The sequence below is a fragment of the Rhamphochromis longiceps genome, linkage group LG4 (assembly GCF_057381845.1).
Source record: "Rhamphochromis longiceps isolate RC_006_pf linkage group LG4, R_longiceps_female_GT1.1, whole genome shotgun sequence".
Taxonomy (NCBI): domain Eukaryota; kingdom Metazoa; phylum Chordata; class Actinopteri; order Cichliformes; family Cichlidae; genus Rhamphochromis; species Rhamphochromis longiceps.
In genome coordinates, this window is record NC_140560.1 from 20,948,192 (window position 1) to 20,967,730 (window position 19,539).

Genomic DNA, 19,539 nt, shown 5'->3' on the forward strand with positions numbered 1-19,539 from the left:
TGACACGGTGTAGTGAGGTAGGGACTTATCTTGACGTGATATTTCGTCTTGGAGAGACTCTTCCGACCCGGCAGTAATATTAGGAGCGTGCTAGCAAGAAGTAGAAATCTGTTCCTGTTCTACTAATTTTGAACTGTACCAGTTGAGGTTCACTGTTGGAGCTGATGTGGTATTCATGAAGGTACGGTGATATTTGTCTGCTTCTGTTACCATTATAGCCAAGTTAATGCCTGCTCTGTTCTTAGTTTACCTTAGCTTAGTTTAGCTAGTTCCAAGGTCTTATTATATGTCCTCCACATGTCTTGTTTTTTTTCTTTTTAATTTTTCTGGTCTTTATGGCATTTTATGGTTGTGTTATAATTTTATAAATGGTGAACATGGAAGAAAACCAGCCATTAACAGACACCTAACAAAACACGAATGACGTGGGTGAAGCTGTAAATGTAATGTCGTGGAAACAGCTGCTAGGAAAAAGTCTTGAGCCACCCGTCGTTTCGTTTTTTTAATACTTTACTTCGGAGGAGCCAGACATAGTTGACATTTTTTCAGTGGTGTGAGCAATAGTTCTCCAGGCTTATAAAATTTTGTTTTTTAGTTTGTTTGTTGAACCACTGAACACTGGCATATGAAGTCATTCAGGCATAAAATGGCACACTAATTAAGTTATCAACCACTGTTGTGTATCCTTAAAACATTTGAGGAAACTGGACTGGTGGGTGGCAAATGAAAGCCATGTCCTTAAGAAATAGTAAAGACCGACACAGGGCGCGAGAGATCCAACTGGCCCTGCAGGTGATCCATCAACTTTTCACTGAAGTCTCCTTGTAAATAGTCTCAGTGTAAGGGTCGATGTCAAGAAGCCATGCTTAAGGAAGGGAGACAAGGAGAAAAGCCATCTGTAAAACATGGTGGAGGCTTTCAGAATGACAGTGATCCCAAACATGCATGGGGAACTTCTCCGGAAGACTACTTAAAGAAATTACAAGAAAGCTTTTCTAAGAGACTTCAGGCTGTGATGTACAATAAAGGTGGTCATATAAAATATTGACTTTCAAGCTTGTTAGAACAGTATAAAAAATCTACAGAATATATACTGCATTCCCATGTATGTTAGCACATTTCAGTAAACGAAATGTGCTAAATGGGGAAACACCCATTTCTCATTTTCATGAAACGTATATAGGAGTTATATATTACTGTGTATTGTTCTAAAGTCCATCCCCCAAAACCAAACTGGAGGTTTTATAACATCTAGCATGTAACTGTTGTTATAAATATCAAAATACTCACTTTAATACAGTTTGGAAACACCTGTGCTTAAGATTATACATACAAAACAAGCTCATCTCACCAAACGTGATGCAGTTAAGATTATCTTTATCTATTTAAACTTGAATTAAAGTTTGTTTTTAACTGTGTTAAACTGAACAAAGGGTTCGTCATTTGTCTCATTAGAGTTTCTAGAAACCTGAGACTGTAGAGACATGGTGGGCTATGACCCTGGTGTCCAGGGTGCACCTCGGTCCCCAAAGGAGGCGGCCTTCGCTGGTTCAGCTGCTGGGATGGTCACCAGAGCCCTCATCAGTCCTTTTGATGTCATTAAAATCAGATTTCAGGTAAGGATGTGTACTTGTTTTGGAACATGTGAGACTTGCGTCCAAATGGTGAGAGAAGAGAGCCCAGAAGTGAGAATTCGTGCTCACTTTGAAGATTACCGTGAAGTAGCAGCTGTGACCTTCCAATTGGTGACTGTACTAAAAGCATGTGCAAACATTTGCATTCAGTTTAAAAAAAAAAACAAGAAAACAAAACCCAAAAAACAACAACTTTAATCAAGAGATTTTTGAAGCCTGATAAATGCAGGTCATGTGTTGTGTTCTTATCTGTATTTTCCCCCCTGTAGCTGCAGATAGAGCGTGTGTCTTCAAAAACACCACAGGGGAAGTACTATGGGATATTTCAGGCAACACGCTGCATTCATTTAGAGGAGGGACTGTCTGCTTTCTGGAAGGGCCACATCCCAGCACAGCTCCTCTCTATCTGCTACGGAGCTGTCCAGGTACAACCTGCAAACTGTGAACTGCAGGCTAAGTGGAACAATTGTATTACTCTAAACAATCTCAACAACACAGTTGCTTTTATTGTGTCCAATTTGCAGTTTGCGAGTTTTGAGTTTCTGACAGAGTTGGTCCATCAGAAAACGCTGTATGACAGCCAGACAGCAGGCGTTCATTTCGTCTGTGGCGGCTTGGCAGCCTGCTCTGCCACAGTGGTTTGCCAGCCTCTGGACACACTGCGGACACGCTTTGCAGCTCAGGGAGAACCCAAGGTGGGACTAATCATTTCTTATCCTGATCGCTGTCAATGTTTGACAGAATTTCATACATCAGCTCGTTATACAGGTTTTTATTTTACAGTCCTACTTTCAAAAAACTTGGTGCATTGTGAAAAATGTAAATAAAAACAGAATGCAATGACTTGCACATCTTATAAAGTCACATTTTTTCACTAAAGAGTACAGAAAATATAGTAAGTGTTTAAACTGAGAAATTTTTAAGAAAAATGTTAAATCATTTTAAATTTGATAACAGAAACGTATCTTATAACATATTGTTTACCACTTTGGAACAGGCTGTTCAGGCTGTAGTTGTCTGAGAACTGAAGAGACCAGCTGCCGGATTTTGTATGGATGGGAGCATATGTTGTCCCTTTTTTCTTTTTCTTTTTTTTTTTTTCTTTTGCCATCAGAATTATTGTCTAAAGGCGAAGAAAGATGCCCAACGGATTTACTTTACCAAATGGATCATCCCGGCCTTGCCGTATTGGTCTATTTGACAACAGTAACAGTAAATACTAAATATTGAATATTATTGTGCAGCACGTAGGATCGACAGCACACCGTGTGCTTTGAGGTAGGAGCCAAAAAGGGTGTAGTTTGTGTCTGTGAGCACCTGTGTGTACACCTGTGAGCATGAGTGCGCTTGTATTTAAAAGGTTCCTTCATGTAATGATCTGCTAGAGGGTGTGGGGGGGGCCATAGCCCCGTCCTCCAGGGCAAGAAGCAGGTATGGAGGAGATCCAGGCTCCAGACATCCAGAGGCCCTCAGAGCACAAGAGCACATGTTGTTCTAAAACCTTTACATACAAATAGATGCAGTATTTAGTTTAGCATATGTCTTGCTGAAGTATGCAGGACCTTCTCTGAAAAAGACGTTGCCTAAGTGGAAACGCATATTGCTCTACAACCTGTGTATATTTTTTTCAGCATCAGTGGTGTCAATTCCAGAGACACTAACGCACCGTCATACCAGAGGTGCAGACTTGTGAACTGAGCTCTGATAACAATGCAGATGGTGCCTCTGCTCTTTAGTCTGCAGAATGCAGCATCAATATTTTCCAAAAGAAGTAAAAAGTTTTGATTAGTCTGTCCACAGAACAGGTTTTTCACTTTGCCAAAGTCCATTTTAAATGAGCTTTGGTTCAGAGAACGTGAAGGTGGCATTTACATATGACTTTATCTTTGCACGAGGGAGCTTTAACCTACATTTGTGGATCATGTAATGATTTCTGGAAGTGTTCCTGAGCCCATGCACTGATTTCCATGACAGAATCATGCCACCCGAGGACCCAAAATGATCACGGGCATCCAGTATTAATTTTTTCTCACTTGTCTGTTGAGGACAGAGATATGCAAATACGTTTAATTAGGCGAATGTAGAAATATTTGAGGATTTGGAAACAAGTTTTTGTTTCCCACACTACCAACAGCATTGAAGACCATTTCAAGTCTTACAACGATGAAATATTCATAAAGCATGTTAAATATTCTCGAATTCCTGCCTTAGGCAGAATCGCTCGCTGTATACTGCTGAAACCCAGTTTTCTATTTCCAGGTGTACAGGAACCTGCGACATGCTGTGTCTACAATGTGGCGATCAGAAGGAACTCTAACATTTTACCGCGGCCTGTCACCAACACTCATGGCTGTGTTTCCTTACGCTGGCCTGCAGTTCTTCTTCTACAATATCTTTAAAAAGTTGTTGGCTCCACAACCCGAAGCTGGGAACTCAGGAGGTGAGTGGAAACTCTTAATTGTGCAGCGTTTACACCTGCACAGGGTTCAGTTTAAAATCCTGTCACTTTTTATGTTCAAGGAAACTTAAAAAGCCTGGTCTGTGGGAGTGGAGCTGGAATGATCAGCAAAACAATCACGTACCCATTCGATCTGTTCAAGAAGAGACTGCAGGTGGGGGGCTTTGAAGCAGCCAGAGCTCACTTTGGACAGGTAAGCTCCTCAACAGCATGTTTCATCATATTTGATTAAGCGCTCTGGGTTTGATGCTGAAGCATTGCCTTCTGTCCTGTGCAGGTGCGGAGCTACAGAGGTCTGCTCGACTGCATGGTTCAAATAGCCAAAGAGGAGGGCTTCCGAGGATTCTTCAAAGGCCTGTCCCCCAGTCTCGTAAAAGCTGCGCTGTCAACAGGCTTCACCTTTTTTTGGTATGAATTTTTTGTCAACGCCATGCATAACTTCAAGGAGAAACGGGGAACAAATGTCATCGCCAAAGACTTTAACAGAAGATGATGAAGGTGGAGGGGAGCAACACACACAATCACGCACATTGGAAACTAACTTATGCCTTGTTATTTTCTTGCACTGAAAAAAATGTGTCAACTGGGTCAATATCATCATTTGTTTCTGTTGTGTTTACATATCACGACAGAAAAATTACTACATTATGTTTTTTGTGATGTCATTTGAGTGTGTGTCGCAAAAGAGCTGGATTTTTTTTTTTTTTTTTAAAAACATGAATTTAATGTGGGATTTCAAGGTTTGTGGATACTTGCTTTAAAAAGATAAGTGTTAGCATTGAATATTCAAACTGAACTTTGCACACTTTGAGCATTTTGTGTCATTTTACACAAACTGTTCGACTTCATTAAGTTGCAAGAAAAGAATACAACAAAATTAAGCTTTTGTGTTGGTTTTGTGCACAGACAAAAAAAAGCACTTAATATTTATTGCATTATATACTATGGAGGACTGGGTATGTGAGGGACTGCTAACTGAGAGTTCAGTTAGTTTGTTGTGTTACATTACACTGTTAAAGCAGTTGTGTCGATGTGTCTGCTGAACACTATGACGTTATTATTTTTTCAATAAAGTTTGGATTAAGGAATTGTGTTTGCATGTGTGGTGTGTAGACCAGGATGAACATAGTGTTCACTAGAGGTGTGCATATGAATCGTATGCCTTTTGACACCTTTTATTAAAAAAACCGTTTACATATTGAAGTTTGGCACATGTGCATGGGTCATCACATGCCCCCTAAATGATGAAAAATGAATAAGTGAGGACAAAGAGCTCACAACAGGGTTTACATATTTAAAATAAATAAAATAACTGAATGTGAGCATGTTGGATGCATGCTCTGTTTGCATAAATGCCCACATACTGCTTACTCTCTTACAATTCCTCCATCTAAAGCATAAGTACACTGCACAGCAGTTGCATCTCTTTAATATCTGCAGGGAAAATACCAAAGAGTCCATTAGCTGTGACAACATCCTCATTTAGGTTTGACAGTGTTTCTTGCAGATATTGGCAGATGTCGTGGGAAAGGCCTCAGAGGCGATCGCCTGTACTAATGAGAAGTGTATGAATTGAAAAAGGTAGCAAAAGTTGAGCATGTAGACAGAACAGAAAGTGGCATGTAGGGGGGTGTGGCCTTGCTCCTGAAATTCAGATAAATTATCTGCAGTATGATGAGAGGGGGAACTCAGTTTCAGCTTCATCTATATACAATTTCACGTAATATATTGAGATATTTATATATTAGAGCTATTTTGCAATATATTGTCTCATTTAATACTGCTGATTTAACTTGTTAGTTACTGTTCTTACTGTCTTGGAGCATATCTGGCCACAAAATTTTCTCTGAGATCAATAAAGTATTCTGATTCTCATTCTAATTTATACAGCATATGTTGTAACTTTATTGCAGTTTATTGTTTGATAACAGCATTTTGGTTATTTTGTAAGTGATTTAAGTGTTAGCCACATGTTTAGTGAGTGCTGTTAATTATAGATTAAATTTTCTGCTAAAAGGGAGCATTTAACAGGTATTTTCATTAGAAAACTGTGTTTCCCAGAATCCTTTGTGGTAGACAAAAGTTACTCTGGGTTTAGCTACCAAAGAAAGTTTCGGGAAGCCATTATATGTTGCTCTGATGTCGAGCAGTTTATTTGTTGTACATCCCCTTTTGAAGCCCTATATAAAGACTATCGTTTCTGCAATTGATGTCTGATCCGTTTTTTGTTTTGGCTAAGTGGATTCTCCACAATAACATGACTTGATTTCCAAAGTTGCATTTGAATGAGCCACAAGCCTGTCTTTCCATTCAGATAGATCACATTAACAAACTCTCCACACAGTAACGGATGCAGCAGTATTTACTTTCATTTACTGAATACAAAACCCATCAATAGTATGACAGTAAATGAACACAATAAAACCACAATGAAGTCAATACAGCAGCAAAACAACACCACATGACCAAGTCTGTAAAAACTCCTGTAAAACACGACATCACATATAAGGCTCAGATAAGGAAAACATTCAGTTCACAAATATTTAAGGGCAGCCTCGGTAGTCAAGAATCATGCTGTTTCATGAAAACATCATGGCTGCTGAGACACATTACAGAAATGTCAAAGCAGCTTCATCACTTGATATGATATTCTTTTTGAGTCACATTTATATTTTTCATACAGTATATACAAGAATACACAATCACCTTACATCAGACTGTGAAAACCATAATACTCGACTGTTACAGTGGCCAACAAGAGTCCCAACTACATAATTCAGTTACCAAATAAATGAACAAAGCCAGAGATGTTTAAAGATAAAGCAGAAAACAAATGTTAAGTTTATGTGCACTGAGTCTCTCGATATCTTTTCACCAACACACCCTGAGCTTGGATGAAAACAAGGTGACACTGTGGGATAAAACGATTTCAGGAATGTATGCTACACTCAGTCAGGCTAATTGGACTCCATACTGATTAATGAAAGGTGCAGACTGGCTGTTTTCTAAGGAGAAGTGAAGGATGAGGAGCCTGCAGGTGCTTTTGTTGGACTCTCACTGGGATTTACTACACCTTTACACTTGGCGGGCCTTGCTGTGGATGCCTAGCTGTACCTGTAAAGGCAGTCTGAGAGCTGTTGGCTTTGCTGGAACACCGGCGAGTCGGCTGAGGGGCTGGGATCACCAGGACAGTCACTTCTTCTTCAGATGGCTGAGGGAACATTGCAGGATGTGCTGGGTAGGCATCCTCCACTAATACGCAGGTCAGGGGTGTTTAACAGCGGCTTAGCCCCGCTCTCATTCTGGTTGCGGACTGGAGTTCCAGGAGAAAAAGCTTGGAAGCTTGAAGAGTGAATCCCTGCGGCCTGGATCAGGTAGGGTCAAAGTCTCTGGAGCTGACTTCTTCCGGGGTCGCTCTTTGGGCACTGACAGGAAATCAGGGGCTTCGGTGGAGAGGGGAGTGGACGGGGCGCTGTTGGGTCCGCTGCGGGTGCTAGATGGCAGGGGGTTCTCTGAGATGGAAATGGTAGGGGGGAAAGTGCCAATCTTCAGGTTGGTGGCTTCCTGCGTGGCACGCTCGTACTCTCTTACTTCATCCATGGTCATGTCTGTTGGGTTGGAGCAGTGACATAATATTAATAATAATACCTACTGAGCTATCCATGTCCCCATATATGAGAGACAAGGAATCTTTAGAATTGTTTTTATTAGATTTTAATGCAGTTTTTATGTGATATAAGCACAGAGATGTGCAATTCTAATAAACACATAATTTATTAACAATAAAACATAGAAAACACATCAAGTATTTAAACAGATGTGTTTCAGAACAGAGCTTAGTAGTAGTAGAAGTGGGGTGCTGAACTGGCCTGCCTGCGGTTCAGGCCTTTCACCTCTTAAAACCATTTGACCCATCATGAAATATGAAATGGAGCTATGAAGACCCAGGACTGTTAAAAAGCTAGAAAATCAAGCAGCTCATATCCTTAAGTTAACAGATGTTCATGGTTAAAAAAGAGAGGATGCTACACAGCAGTAAACAGGGCCGTGTCCCAACTGTTTTGAGACGTGTAGCTGCCATCAAATTCAAAATGAGCTAATGTTTTTCTTACTTTGGTACATTCGATATGGTTTCTGTGTTCTACAGTGAATAAAATATGACTTTAAGATTTACAACTTCTTTGTATTTTCAATGTCCACAGCATCTCGAGCTTTTTGGAAATGGGACTTTGCAGATTTATTTAATGTGGTGAGGCTGCAAATGTGGAAATATTGCACACAGGTTTCTCAAGGTCTTACAACGAACTGCTTCAAGGGAAATACGTGTCAGGAGAAAACTGTACTCTCAGTTTCCCGTTCTTAGCTGACAGTAGTCACACCTGCGGTCTTTTGCTGTTGTCCATCTGCTCTACAGTTTGACATGTTGCACAATCAGAGATGTTGTTCTTCATACCTTGATTATAATGAGAATTTGAGTTAATGTTCTCTTCCTATAAAAGCAGTCTGGGCATTCTCTTCTAACCTCTGACATCAACAAGATGAAAAATCAAAGTTTCTAAGACAGTTTCAAAAATACACAAACCAGCCACACTTCTGTAGGAGGAGGTAGGATGTGGCAAAACCAATTAGCAGAGGTGACACTACAGCTAACTGGAGTCACCCATCTAGTGTGGAACATTTTATATGTTATCATTCGTGGTTAATTGTCCTAACAGGCCATTCAGGGAGTCTTTTCTCTGTTTTTAGTGGTGGAGGTTCTAGCATTTACCCTATTTAGAATTATTAACAGGTATCTGTTCCTGTGCATGGTACCCATACACTGCATGCATACACCCTGCTAAAAAGAGCTTGCTAACATTTAGTTGATAACTTAGCACACTATGCTCATGTCCAAATATGACAAATATATCCAAATATTTCCAACTCCAAAAACACCAGATGGAGATGGTCACAAAGCTAAAAGTTGATGAAATTAATAAACAAATTGATAATGTCATGCTAGCTATGTCCATCCTTTGCATACAGTCTATGATCTCCATCTTAAAATGGAAAAATGTATGTGAAGTGGGTGCAATCGTGAGATGAGTCAATGCCTGCACATGAAACTAACCCAAGTTTTCTAAAGACTGTCATCTTCTGCGCACTTACCAATCCACTCATCCACCCAGGCAAAGGCCTGCCTGTGTCCTAAAAGCAGCACATCTCGGATCACCTGAGGAAGATTACAAAAAATAAAAAGAGAGAAAAGGGAAGCAAAGGAGGCAAGCTCACAGGAAAATGAATTCAGGCAGGGACAGAGGCAGGGAGGAAGTTCAAGGAGAGAAACTGCAAATCAGACGGCATTCGCTCTAAAGGATACAGAGAGTTTCACTTCATTTCTCACTTCAAACATTTTCTGTTCACCCCTAGAGGATTATGATTTATGTGGGACACTCCTGGTGTTAGCCTGTGAGTAATGAACCTGCCTCCAATGTGTGTGTGTGTGTGTGGGTGCCTTGGGCAAGGATAGTGCAGGGACAGCTGACCCGAGGGACAGATGCTGTAGCAAAATGGATTTGGGAAATGAGAGATACAAAGTTTAAATTCTGCAGCCAAGAAAAAGGGAGGTGGTGCTGCAAGGCAAGCTGTGGGATGCGAACAGGGCAGATATTGTTGAAGGTGATAATAGAACTGCTGATCTAGCTCACGGCCGTGTATCACATGTTTTCAGAGCAAAAGATAGGACGCCTCTGGCTCAGACGATGATATAAGCAGGCTGAAACTCATCTACAACGTGTCTCTTGCCCCCAAAAATGGTTTGTCCTGACCTTGTGTACAAACTGCTCCACACGGGTTTGCAGGCCCCAGACTTCAAATTTGACAGTGACCAGTTTGTAGGAGCACATGATGGGGTCCTGGGTGTCGAGCCATCCTTCCTGCAGAAGCCCTCGGTTCGTCTTCTTTGACTTAAAATACCGAAGGTCCTGCAAGGCCACAAGAAACCAGGTTCAGAAAAACAACTCATTTTTCCCCAGGAGTTAAATAAACACAAACAATCTTATGTCGATAATCCTCATAAAATTTACATAAGACCATAAGGAAAATTTGTTGAACTGTTTTCAAACCAATACTTCAAATTAAAACTATACTTCCTGCCATCTAATCTCTCTCACACACATCAATTTCCTCCTCTCTGCCCACAGGACAGGATCATCTGCTTTTATTTACGAGGCTAATGCAGGGTATAGCTAAGAAGCACAGTGGGAGTCTCAGAAACTTTACACGCATTAATCACTGCTCCCAGTGGACTAATTATGCTGTGATGCTCATTTGTCTTAGAGTCATGCATCTGAGTGTGACAGAGTGTCTCTATCCCTGCTGGGAAAGTACTTGTAGAGGAGGTGGAAGACGTCTGTTATATTCTTCTCCGCATAAAATGTTTCATCAAGTGTATTGAGAGACGGAAAGATGAGAAATGCTAATGACAGATTAATCGCTTTTAAGCACATTTTTAAATAAGCAAATATCTCTCCAAAAGATGTTTTACTTCACTTACTTTTCCTCCTGGTTTTGCTGAACAAGTTTCATTAACTGTAGATTGTATTTCAAGAAGGTCTAAAAAGTGAAGCCAAAGTCAAAGTGCTTTAAATATGATTTCTTTCTGGTGACCAGCAGGGAGCAAATCCTCTGGCTGCAAATAGTTTGGTTCTATATACTGCATCATATATGCTGCATCCAGTCAAATCACCAGCAAGTGTGAGGATCTCTATAAAAACAGAAGGTTTTGGTAGTTTGCAGGTCTGGAGCATTGCCACAGTCTTGCCAGGAGTGGACGATGCAGCAAACTCACCCACGGCCAGACTGTGCCATGATCATACAAACGGCAAAAAACTCAAAAGCATTTGTCACTTTATGGTCTCAAATGTTATTTTAATACCTTCTTTCATACATCATGAGGTTTATTTTGTAAATTATGTTCATAAAATAGATTATAACACATGGACAGCATGTCTGTGCTATTCTTAGCTCTCAGTGGTTAAAAGCAGAGGATGACAGAGATCGGTGGGAGGTGCGTGTGTGAAAGTGAGGGTGTCAATAACAAAACTGCAGCGCTGTCATGACCCCTCTTGGTTATTAATAGCTCAGCTTTTTATGACCATCACGTCCTGATAGATGAGCGAACGCACGCGCATACAAATGTCAAATCTCTGGAGAAAAGATAACACCCTATTCTGTTCCCTTCTCCTCACATCTCAGTTGTTGACTTCTCTCCTCCTCCCTCCTATTCACCCTTCTTTCCACTTCCTTCCACAGTATCTGTGCCGTGGCTGCAAGTATTCATTCACTCCTCATCCTGAGGTCAGTGACGTCGCTCTCCTCACCTCCGACTCCTTGTAGTGGCGCTCGGGGATCTCATCGTAAGCGATGTCCAACAAACACACATCCATCTCCTCTTCTCTGGGCTCACTGCCAAAGATCTGAGGAACAGGGAACAGTTCAGTATGTGAGGACAGCTCAATCAGTGGCGTTGACAAATGCTGTGGGATGAAGTGCCGTCACTTGGTGGATTTATAAAGGCAGCTTCACGCATCACGTAAATGCTGGGAGTCATTTTAGTCACACATCATATTGCTGTACAGGAAAGCAGTGGTTGAAAGGGTTTACGTTTGACAAAAAGATAATTTCCTGAGCACGTCCCGTCCTTCTAGCTTTACCCTCAAACAATAGGCCAAACAAACTGTGAGTAGGAATGTGAGTCACACCAAGTGGTCAATGATTTCCTCCTGTGTGACTCACGGGACGCAGCAAAGCAATGTTGACTAGTTATCCGCTCCTTTCAGAGCAGTGAAAGCGCTCTTGAGTCATGGACATTAATTTAACTTCCTGCATTCTTTGAATCTTTTCCATGGGTATAGGGCGAGGAGCAAAGGGCAGGGAGTCAACTGCCAAGGTTATTACAAGAAATGAGGGAGGCTGGAATAAAGAGAGAATAGCGGTGACTGCACAAATGGTGGGACCAGTGGGGTGTTAACATGAGAGCGGAAAGACCCTTCTATTGAGTTTGCCTGCACCCACATTTGTTACAATCAGTTTCAAATGTGAGATTTTGACCATCTGTGAAACCATCGTGATGTTCCTGCAACTCTCATAATCCACCACTAGGTGGGGCCGCAGCCTTTTCCTTCTACTACATTGTGCATTCGAGTAATATTGTGCAACAGTCAGACTTGCCTCCACTGCCAATACCAAGTGTTGCTCTGAAGGTGAGGTGGAGATCAATTGAAGTGCTTTTACCTGGTTTGAAATACTCAACACAACCAGCAGGACCTTGTCAGGTTGATTTAATAAAAGACAATTACAGTCAATCTATTTTATAGCTATAGTTCTGTGCAAAAGGTTTTAACCAGCTCTTATTTCTTCATATTTTACTTTAAAGGAGCCAGACTTTCTTGTAATTTTTAAAAGTGGTCTTAAACATTAGTTCTGCAGATTGTCTGAAGGTTTTTTAATGTTGGTCTTAAGACAACAGGCTGCTTTTTCACTTGCTTTCAGTCTAGTCCGTCTACGTGACCATTTTCAGTGGATCATTTGAACCATTGTTGTTTCTACACATAACAAACAACTTAGCAAAGAACCAATTTTAAATTTTGTCTTTAGGGACTTTCTTACTAGTCTGTCTTGAAAAACACATTTTTCTGTGAATTAATTGTATGAAAAATGCCAAAGACACTGAGGTTTGACAGGCATAAAATTGTATCTTTGCACCAACAAAGTGATTCCCAAAGAGCTGTTAACCAAAAACTTTGCTCGTTATAGAGATTCAGACTGTCCACCTATTGTTCAGATGTGTCTGGCAAAGTATCTATGAGAAATTATCATAATGACAGATTGAAAAAGATTGTGATTGTCCAAGATACAAATGAACGAAGACAAAAACATTCATGTTAACAGTCGCAATCACTGCCTGAAGAAATCAGAACAGCAGAATGACTGATAATTCTCCTGATTTCCTTGGCACACAATGATGCAATAACCCTCTGACAAAGAGAATTCATTATTTTTGATTTTGGGGAAAAGACAAGAAGCAACAAGATGAGGCAACAAAGCAGACAGCAAAGAGCACAAAAGGGCAAAGGTACATGAAAAGAGAGAACCTAAATTCTATCCTCTTTCTTTTAGATGCAGCTTTGTTCCTACGATTCACTTCCAACGGCACGGCACTTGGAGCTTTACTCACATTATCGTTGTTCCCTTTGTTATCCTCATATTTGGTCTCAATATGGATGGAAAACTTGGGCAGGAAGGAGCACTGAAGGGAAGGAAAAGTGAGAAATAAACAACATGTGAGTTTCTCTGTTAATAACTGCATTGCTTAATGTTGTTTGTTCCAGCCCCTTTTTCAGAGATTTTTAACATTTTAAGCTTCATCGGTCTGCTAAAGTGACAACATCCTGTTGTTTAGGTCAATATGTGTGCATGTAGTCTTACAGTAGCTTACTCTTTAGCTTCGCTGCATTTTAGCTGCTGTGCTGAAAGCACAAGAAGCCGACACGCTCAGATGCCAGATCAGATTAATGGAGAGGACCGTGTGTCTGACAGGGGCTTATATCTTGGGTTTTATTACACAAAACCAAAGCAGTAATGGTTATTCTCTCACTCCGGAGATTTAAAACCACATCACACTTTAGTGTTTTCGTCCATTTTTACTGTCTTTAACCAAATTAAAGCTCAACACAATCATTATACAGTGTAGAAGGATGAATACTGGATACATGAAATGCAAAAGCCAGTGTTTGTGTTTATGCATGCCATCAATAAGTGATGCTACACATGGTATATTCACAGTGATGTGGAGCGAGAGGCCTTATTGTAATTACTCAGCACAATTCAGTGGCCTTGTGAGTCTTAAAGAGAAACAAGAAAACTGTCTCTGTGTTTCTGATACTGATTATGGTGACAGAGGATAAATGTCTACACACGTAAAGCAGCTCTAACATGGATTAGTAGGTTAACAAGACTAATTTGAACCTACATCAGTAACAACTGACCTGCTGTTTCAAGTCAAACTGGTCAATATTAAAAAGGTGTTTGTCATTTACAGATGAACAATGAAGATATTTCTTTAAAACCTAATTTGGTGCCAGAAATAAAGGTCCTGTAATAAGATGCCACCACTGCAACAAGTCAGCTGGTGAAATGTCTTCCATCTTAGATCGCAATCAGCTGTAAGTGATACAAAAACCATGGCAACTCAGCCACGAATGACTGCAGAGCTCCGAACCTCCTGTCGCATTAACATCAGCACCAAAACTGTGCACTGCTGGCTTCGTGGTATGGGTTTCCACATGGGAGAGGAGCTCCTGTAGGAGTAATGTGTTGTACTCTGCAGTCAGAGTAAGAGGTAACGATGTGACATGCATCCAAAAATCACAGTAGCTGCTGCCACAACGCTCATATTCTTAAGGCTGTTAACTCAAGAAAAGTTTCACAGTTTCACATGAGCTGGCGTGACCTCCCTGAAACATCCAGATGCTGCAGAGGCAGTTGCATAATCTCAGCGAGGCTAAAGAAACGGCCTGCTGCTGATTTTATATGTGGTTCACTGATGCATTCCTGCTGCTTCGCACACAGAGAAGCCGTGTGTGTGCGTGCATATGTGCATGTGTGTGTCTGGGCGGGCATGTCTTAGGGCATGTCTTCTTAATGTCCCGGTGCAAATCATTAGTGCTTTTTGTTGGCAACAGTCAATTAAACATTCAAACAGCTGAGAGCTGTGGGGTTTCTGTTAATGTCTTTAATGAAAAGTTCCCCTGATTAGCTCATATTGACAAACAGGCTGGAGCAGCAGGGGTGCGGCTGTTGTTGAAGCAGGGATCTGGACGCGAATCTGAAACTCTAACAAGTTTGATACTCTCATGTGCTTGGAAGTAAATAAAACAAATCAATTCAGATATGCGTGTCTGGGCTCAATCTTAGGGACAGACTGAGGAGCTAATTTATCCAAAAGCAACTTGGATGATTTTTTTTTCAGGATTTGTCCTGAGCTTCTCCCTGTGGAGATATTCCACGTCTACCTAACTGGAAGCTAACTTCAGAAGAGATCTCTGCACGCTGGAGGGATTACACTCCTTCCACAGGGATGCCTCGACATCTGTGTTACCCTTCCCTGCTTTGTGCCATCAGCTGCCAGCAGCGAATGATGACTATTGCTGTCTCGCAGGTTCACTTTTAAAGCGACAGTTGAGACGATATTCATAATCTTAATTTCCATTTTTATCCCATTACTTGGGTGTAAATTAACCGTGATGTTTTTGTGTTATTCTCATTTTCCGAAATTATCCGCAGCAAAAAAATCCCCAACGTCAAAAAGAGAAAGAGAGGTGAAAAAAACAGATGGTAATAATAAAAGAGAATAAACTTTGTTTGGATTTAATCGAGGTATCAGATCACACTGGGGATCGGACGTGAAATTACATTTGTTTCAGATATGCATGGTGGTTTTGTTAAAGACTTCACTTGCTGTGAGCACAATCTGATGAAAAAAAGGACAGAATGATAAGATGGGCACATTTCCCTTTCTCTTTTATTCTTGCATATATTCTTATATTCGTATATACCTGCAATCACAACATGTTATTCATGGCAGTCATGATAACTAAAAACTAGATTTGTGTGACTGAAGAGGTTAAACTACTTAAACAAACATAATGCTTCAAATTGCACTGAGCTGTATGGTGTAGTGCCACTTGTTCTGGGTCCTGGGTCTTTAAATCTGAGGTTTTTTGGTTCTTAAGTTTAATGTTTGTTGTCATATTTGATTTTCATGTTCCTTTTTAGCTTCAGCTTTGGCTCTTTGTTCCTATTTTGATTTCATAGCAGACTTACTCTTCATGTTGAGTTTAAGTGCATTATGGTGTTGTTGTTGTGCAAAGTTAGTCACTACACGTTTTTATTTTGGTAATCTTTTCTCTTTCTGTCTTGTTTCTAATTTTACTTCCTCCTGTCTCATTATCCTTGATTAGTTTCACCTGTCTGTGCCCTATCCCCCTGATTAACATTAGTGTATAATCAACTTTTACAAATAATGCTGTCTCCCCCTCAGTCTGTGTCTCAGTGTCTGTCCTGTTCCAAGCTTAAGCTGGATTCATTTCACTTTGTTTTCTTTGTACGCTATAAAGTAGTCCAAAAGTATTTACTCACCCATCCAAATTATTAAATTCAATCCCTTTCATCAGCACAGTTGCATAAAATTAAACACCTAGGCATGCAGACTGCCTCTACAAACATTTGTGAAAGAATGGGTCGCTCTCTGTGAGTTCCAGCATGGTACAGTGATAGGATGCCACCTGTACAATAAGCCCGGTCATGAAATTTTCTCACTACTAAATATTCCACAGTCAACTGTTAGTGGTATTATAAGACAGTGAAAGTGATTAGGTAGCAACAGCAAATTAGCCTCAAAGTAGTAGCCCATGTGAAATCACAGAACAGGGTCAGCGGCTGCTGAGGCACGCAGTACACAGAGGTCGCCAACTTTCTGCAGAGTCAATCACGACAGACCTACAAACTTCATGTAGCTTTTTGATTAGCTAAAGAACAGCGCACAGAGAGCTTTATGGAATGGTTTTCCATGGATGAGCAGCAGCATCCAAGCTTTACATCACCAAGTGCACTGCAAAGCGACGGATGCTGTGGCGTAAAGCCCATCGCCACTGGACTCTAGAGCAGTGGAGACGTGTTCTCTGTTTCTCTTGTTCCAGGAAGTAAAGCTGAGACAGTTCCAGCTCAGCACCCACATTTCTGATATTTTCTAATATTAAAGTGAATATTTGCGCCCATGTATTTTGAGAACTCACAGGCAGGACTTGGGTTAATATGGACATTGCTTCATGCTGTAAATGCCCTGATGATTGTTACAACCAGTAAATATCAAATATCACAATAAAGTAAAGTATTACAACTGTCTTCTAGTACATGCTGCTCAGCATGCACTGATGTCCTTGATACTGATAGTGTTGGGTGTTGTCAGAGATGTGCTCAACAAACATAACCCGCTCCTCTTCTAACACTCACCCTTAAACTCTACAACACGAGATCTTCCAGGCAGCTGGTCGATCAAAGTGGTTTTGTGTGTGTATGAGTGTGTGTGTCTGCGTGCAGGTACACCAAAACTACTCACCGTGTACTCTGACCATATCATCAGCAGAGGCCATCAGTATAATGGATGGGAATGGGAGTTTGAGGGGGGTGGGGAGGTGGGTGGGGGGACAAAGGCATGAAAGAGAATGAGAGAGATAAGACGAGAGGAGAGAAGAAAAAATACTTCAGCTCACAATGAAAAAAAAAGAACCATTAAGCCTCAGCTCAGTAGCACTTCATTTCCAGTAAAAGCACATGAGAGGAGCCCATTTCACTATGATATTGCCCCATTTTTAAAAATCTGTGTGACACTGATTGTTTTTGACATGCACGGTCCTGCTGAGCGCATATTAGTCTGTCATATAAACACACTGTACATACAAAAATCCCAAATGCAATATGATGTTTACTGGTTGCCATCTATCGGTATTTTTGTGACATTTAGAGCTGTTCTAGCTCTGCTATAAGCTTTTTGAAAACCTTAATGCTATCGCTTTAATTTACACATTTGATAGAAAGCACATTGCAGCTAATATTTTTAAATAAATCAAAGAAAAACAATCTGACAGATAAATAGCGACACCTTGTTGGTGCCAAATTTATTGTGGAAATGTAAAAACGGAACGATGTTGTAGAAATTACCAGATGGTGAAAAACAACACTTGACAATGAAATAATTATTTTCCTAATGAAACAAACAGATTAACCCATCATTTCATTCTATATGTAGGTATTATATGTTTACATACTAAGAAACATGACAACCAAGTTTAAAATGAATCTTGTTTCGATGTGATCAAAGCGGTAAAGAAAAACGACACAGTTGTACACTCGTGTCTTTGACGCAGCTACGGCGGCACAAGGCAGCACAAGGCAGCAGGTTACAAAAATCAAGATGTGCTTGACCTGCAAAAATGGCAACTAGCCAATCTGTTGTCAACTTTCTCATTTGCAAAGCTCTGCATAGCAGGTGTAAAATGGCCCTGACACTTTACTCAGCTCAGCTGGACGTTGTGTTGGTGCCATTTCGAACAGGCCAACAGGAACGTTGCAGAGTGCCCTCTGGTGTGCAAACTATCTAATGTCATCACTCACAACATGGTTGAACGGTATTTCTCCCACGTCTTGTTTACTTTTCAATTTTTCATTTATCAGCCCTACAAATAACAATACTGATATTGGTTTTAGCAAATATCAGCCAACATATCAGCCTAGCTCTAATGTTGTGGTGGAATTAAAGTGTGATTTTTATCATCCACACAACAGTGATGCTAATTATTGAGAACAAAAACAGGCAGATTACCACCTTTACGGCAGTGTTCATTCTAAATCTATTTGCTCTGGACAGAGTTGTGATCCTATATCATTGCACCAATTCTTCTAAATTCTTTTAGAGCACACTAAGGCGTATAATTAAAGCATTACCTGTGATAGTGTATGGGTAATAGTTCCAAGCCTTCTCTGTGACATAGAAGATCTTGGGGACCACTGCTCTGGCCCAACTGGGGAGCTTGCTGTCAAAGATAGACGAGTGGATAGGTTAGTAAAGTGAAGAAGAAGAAGAAGAAGAAGAAAGAGAACAGCTTAAATAAATAGTTTGTGTGCAGCCTTGGTAGTTTCCTCTTAAAGTTTCTCCACTCTTCTTCTTTAGGCTATTATCTGGAACAGGCAACAAGAAGCATCCAGCTGTGTGGAGTCATAATGGAGGCTATACAGGGCAGCCATGATAGTCCCTTGGGGAAGTTGATTACACCCTGTACCCTGCAGGGGAGTTTCACCAGCGTTCATTGTGATAGATATAGAAAAGGGCATGGAAGGCAAATAGAGGAAATACAGGGGGAGGGCTATTACTCAGCACAAATGGATTCTAAATGCTGACAGCTAAGTAGTTGAGCACCTCATTGGATGTCTAATCAAAAAAAAAAAAGAAGAAGAAGAAAAAAAAGATTGCTGCGGAAAGGGAACATCAGGGCTTTGGTGAGCTGGAAGGAAATTGCCATGTCAGAAATCTGAGAAATACACAAATTTACCAGTGAATACCAGCGAATGGAGAAGATTGACTTTTGAGACTTTGACATTTGGAACAGTAAGTCCTAATTGCCAATAGACGCCGAGAGAAAAGAAGGGTTGCAGACAGTCATTACTGAGTGCCATCAGACAAAAATTCACTACAGCCCAAATCACATTTAGTCCAGATTTCTGCTCCCTGAAAAGCAGACAATCAAAGCGCAGCAAATAGCAGCATAATTGGACTCAAAGTCATCATTAAGTTGTACCTTTCAGAAAAATTCTCTCTTAACCACTGATTATTTAACTCTCACATCTCCA

General features: G+C 40.6%; 2 protein-coding genes across 2 annotated transcripts in view; one reads left to right on the forward strand and one right to left on the reverse strand.

The window, feature by feature from the left end:
* The first annotated feature begins 31 nt into the window (after nucleotides 1-31).
* slc25a19 (solute carrier family 25 member 19) lies at nucleotides 32-4,799 on the forward strand. Its single transcript, XM_085403730.1, has 7 exons — nucleotides 32-181; nucleotides 1,456-1,616; nucleotides 1,904-2,059; nucleotides 2,159-2,329; nucleotides 3,894-4,074; nucleotides 4,155-4,285; nucleotides 4,370-4,799. Exons 2-7 carry the CDS (start codon nucleotides 1,485-1,487, stop codon nucleotides 4,583-4,585), a joined length of 987 nt encoding a protein of 328 aa, XP_085259856.1. The 5' UTR covers nucleotides 32-181; nucleotides 1,456-1,484; the 3' UTR covers nucleotides 4,586-4,799.
* Nucleotides 4,800-6,485: 1,686 nt separating this feature from the next.
* Nucleotides 6,486-19,539, reverse strand: part of pitpnc1a (phosphatidylinositol transfer protein cytoplasmic 1a) — a 54,722-nt gene continuing 41,668 nt past the window's right edge. The window contains exons 3-9 of the mRNA XM_085405186.1: nucleotides 18,637-18,725; nucleotides 17,252-17,259; nucleotides 13,310-13,381; nucleotides 11,454-11,549; nucleotides 9,900-10,055; nucleotides 9,241-9,304; nucleotides 6,486-7,700 (exon numbers count right to left, since the gene is read on the reverse strand). Of these exons, the coding sequence (XP_085261312.1) occupies nucleotides 7,390-7,700; nucleotides 9,241-9,304; nucleotides 9,900-10,055; nucleotides 11,454-11,549; nucleotides 13,310-13,381; nucleotides 17,252-17,259; nucleotides 18,637-18,725 (796 nt within the window). The 3' untranslated portion in view covers nucleotides 6,486-7,389. The remainder of the gene's footprint in view (nucleotides 7,701-9,240; nucleotides 9,305-9,899; nucleotides 10,056-11,453; nucleotides 11,550-13,309; nucleotides 13,382-17,251; nucleotides 17,260-18,636; nucleotides 18,726-19,539) is intronic.